Source organism: Passer montanus, unplaced genomic scaffold, assembly GCF_014805655.1.
Source record: "Passer montanus isolate IOZ18808 unplaced genomic scaffold, ASM1480565v1 scaffold575, whole genome shotgun sequence".
Classification (NCBI taxonomy): Eukaryota; Metazoa; Chordata; class Aves; order Passeriformes; family Passeridae; genus Passer; species Passer montanus.
Window position 1 is genome coordinate 15,232 of NW_024370761.1, and position 1,539 is coordinate 16,770.

The 1,539-nt window shown below is 61.7% G+C and overlaps 1 protein-coding gene across 1 annotated transcript in view; it reads right to left on the minus strand.

Moving 5' to 3' along the window:
- LOC120510400 (pollen-specific leucine-rich repeat extensin-like protein 3) overlaps window positions 1-760 on the minus strand; it is a 4,459-nt gene extending 3,699 nt beyond the window's left edge. Inside the window, exons 1-2 of the mRNA XM_039726201.1 lie at window positions 324-760; window positions 1-261 (exon numbers count right to left, since the gene is read on the minus strand). Coding sequence (XP_039582135.1) covers window positions 1-261; window positions 324-759 — 697 coding nt within the window. The 5' untranslated portion in view covers window position 760. The remainder of the gene's footprint in view (window positions 262-323) is intronic.
- Between the last annotated feature and the right edge of the window lie 779 nt (window positions 761-1,539).

Consider the following 1,539-nt stretch of genomic DNA (forward strand, 5'->3'; position numbering starts at 1 on the left):
ACTGGGAGTGCACCACAATGGACTGGCATGCACTGGGACGGACTGGGAGTGCACTGGGAGTGCGCCTGGATGGATTGGAATGAACTGGAATGAACTGGGATGGAGTGAGAGTGCACTGGGATGCACTGGGAGTGCACTGGGATGGACTGGGAGTGCACCAGTACAGACTGGGGGGCACTGGGATGGACTGGGAGTGCACGAGTACAGACTGGGGGGCACTGGGATGAACTGGGAGTGCACCAGTACAAACTGGGGCTGCACCAGTACAGACTGGGGGGCACTGGGATGAACTGGGAGTGCACCAGTACAAACTGGGGCTGCACCAGTACAAACTGGGGGGCACTGGGATGAAGAAAAGTCCCTCCCAGTCCCTCCCAGTCCCTCCCAGTCCCTCCCAGTTCTCCCACCCTCCCTTGGAGGACCCAGCCCGTCCTCCACCGCCAGGGGGCGCCGCGGTGCCACCCAACTCACCGGAGGCGGCGGCGTAGCAAGACCGGAAGTCGCCTCGCGGGCGCCAAAAGAGGCGTGGCTTGTCCCATGAGAGGCGTGATCTATTGAGAATGGGCGGGGTTTAAGCCTGAAGGGGGCGTGGCTTTTCAGCGGGGCGCTCAAGGACAAAAAGGGCGGGAAGGAACGAGGGGGCGGAAGTGACGTCACGCGGGGCGGAAGAGGCGGCGGGGCCGGGCCGGGGTCGCTCCGGTGCCGGGCCCGGTTGGGTCCCGGTGCCGGTTCCGGTTCCGGTGCCGGTGCCGGTGCCATGCGGGCCATTGAAGAGGTTCTCGGGGGACTTGAGGGGTTTTTGGGGGGGGGTATGGAATTTTGGGGTGGGATTTTGGGGGGATTTGTGGGATTTTGGGCTGGTTTTTTGGGGGTTTTACGGGATTTTAACCCATTAACCCCTTCCTGCCCAGCGCGGGGTGAACCCCAGCTCGGTGGGGGGGATTTCGGGGTGCATTTTTGGGGGGATTTATGGGATTTTGGGTGGGTTTTTGGGGGGATTTAGGGGATTTTGATCTGTTTTTGGGGGGTTTATGGGATTTTAACGCGTTAACCCCTTCCTGCCCAGCGCGGGGTGAACCCCAGCTCGGCGGGGGGGATTTTGGGGTGGGTTTTTTGGGGGGGATTTATGGGATTTTGATCTGGTTTTGGGGCATTTATGGGATTTTAACGCGTTAACCCCTTCCTGCCCAGCGCGGGGTGAACCCCAGCTCGGTGGGGGGGATTTTGGGTGGGTTTTTTGGGGTGTTTTTAGGGGGGTTTATGGGATTTTAACCGGTTAACCCCTTCGTGCCAAGCGCAGGGTGAACCCCAGCTCGGTGGGGGGATTTTGGGGCAGGATTTTGGGGGGATTTCGGGCTGTTTGTGGGATTTTAACCCTTTAACCCCTTCCTGCCCAGCGCGGGGTGAACCCCAGCTCGGTGGGGGGCGCGGTGCTGGGCCGGGGGGGCTGCGGGACCCTCGCCCCCGGGCAGACGCTGCTGCTGGTGAACGGGAGCTACCCCCTGGTGCTGCACTTCCTGGGGTCCCCCCACCCCAAAA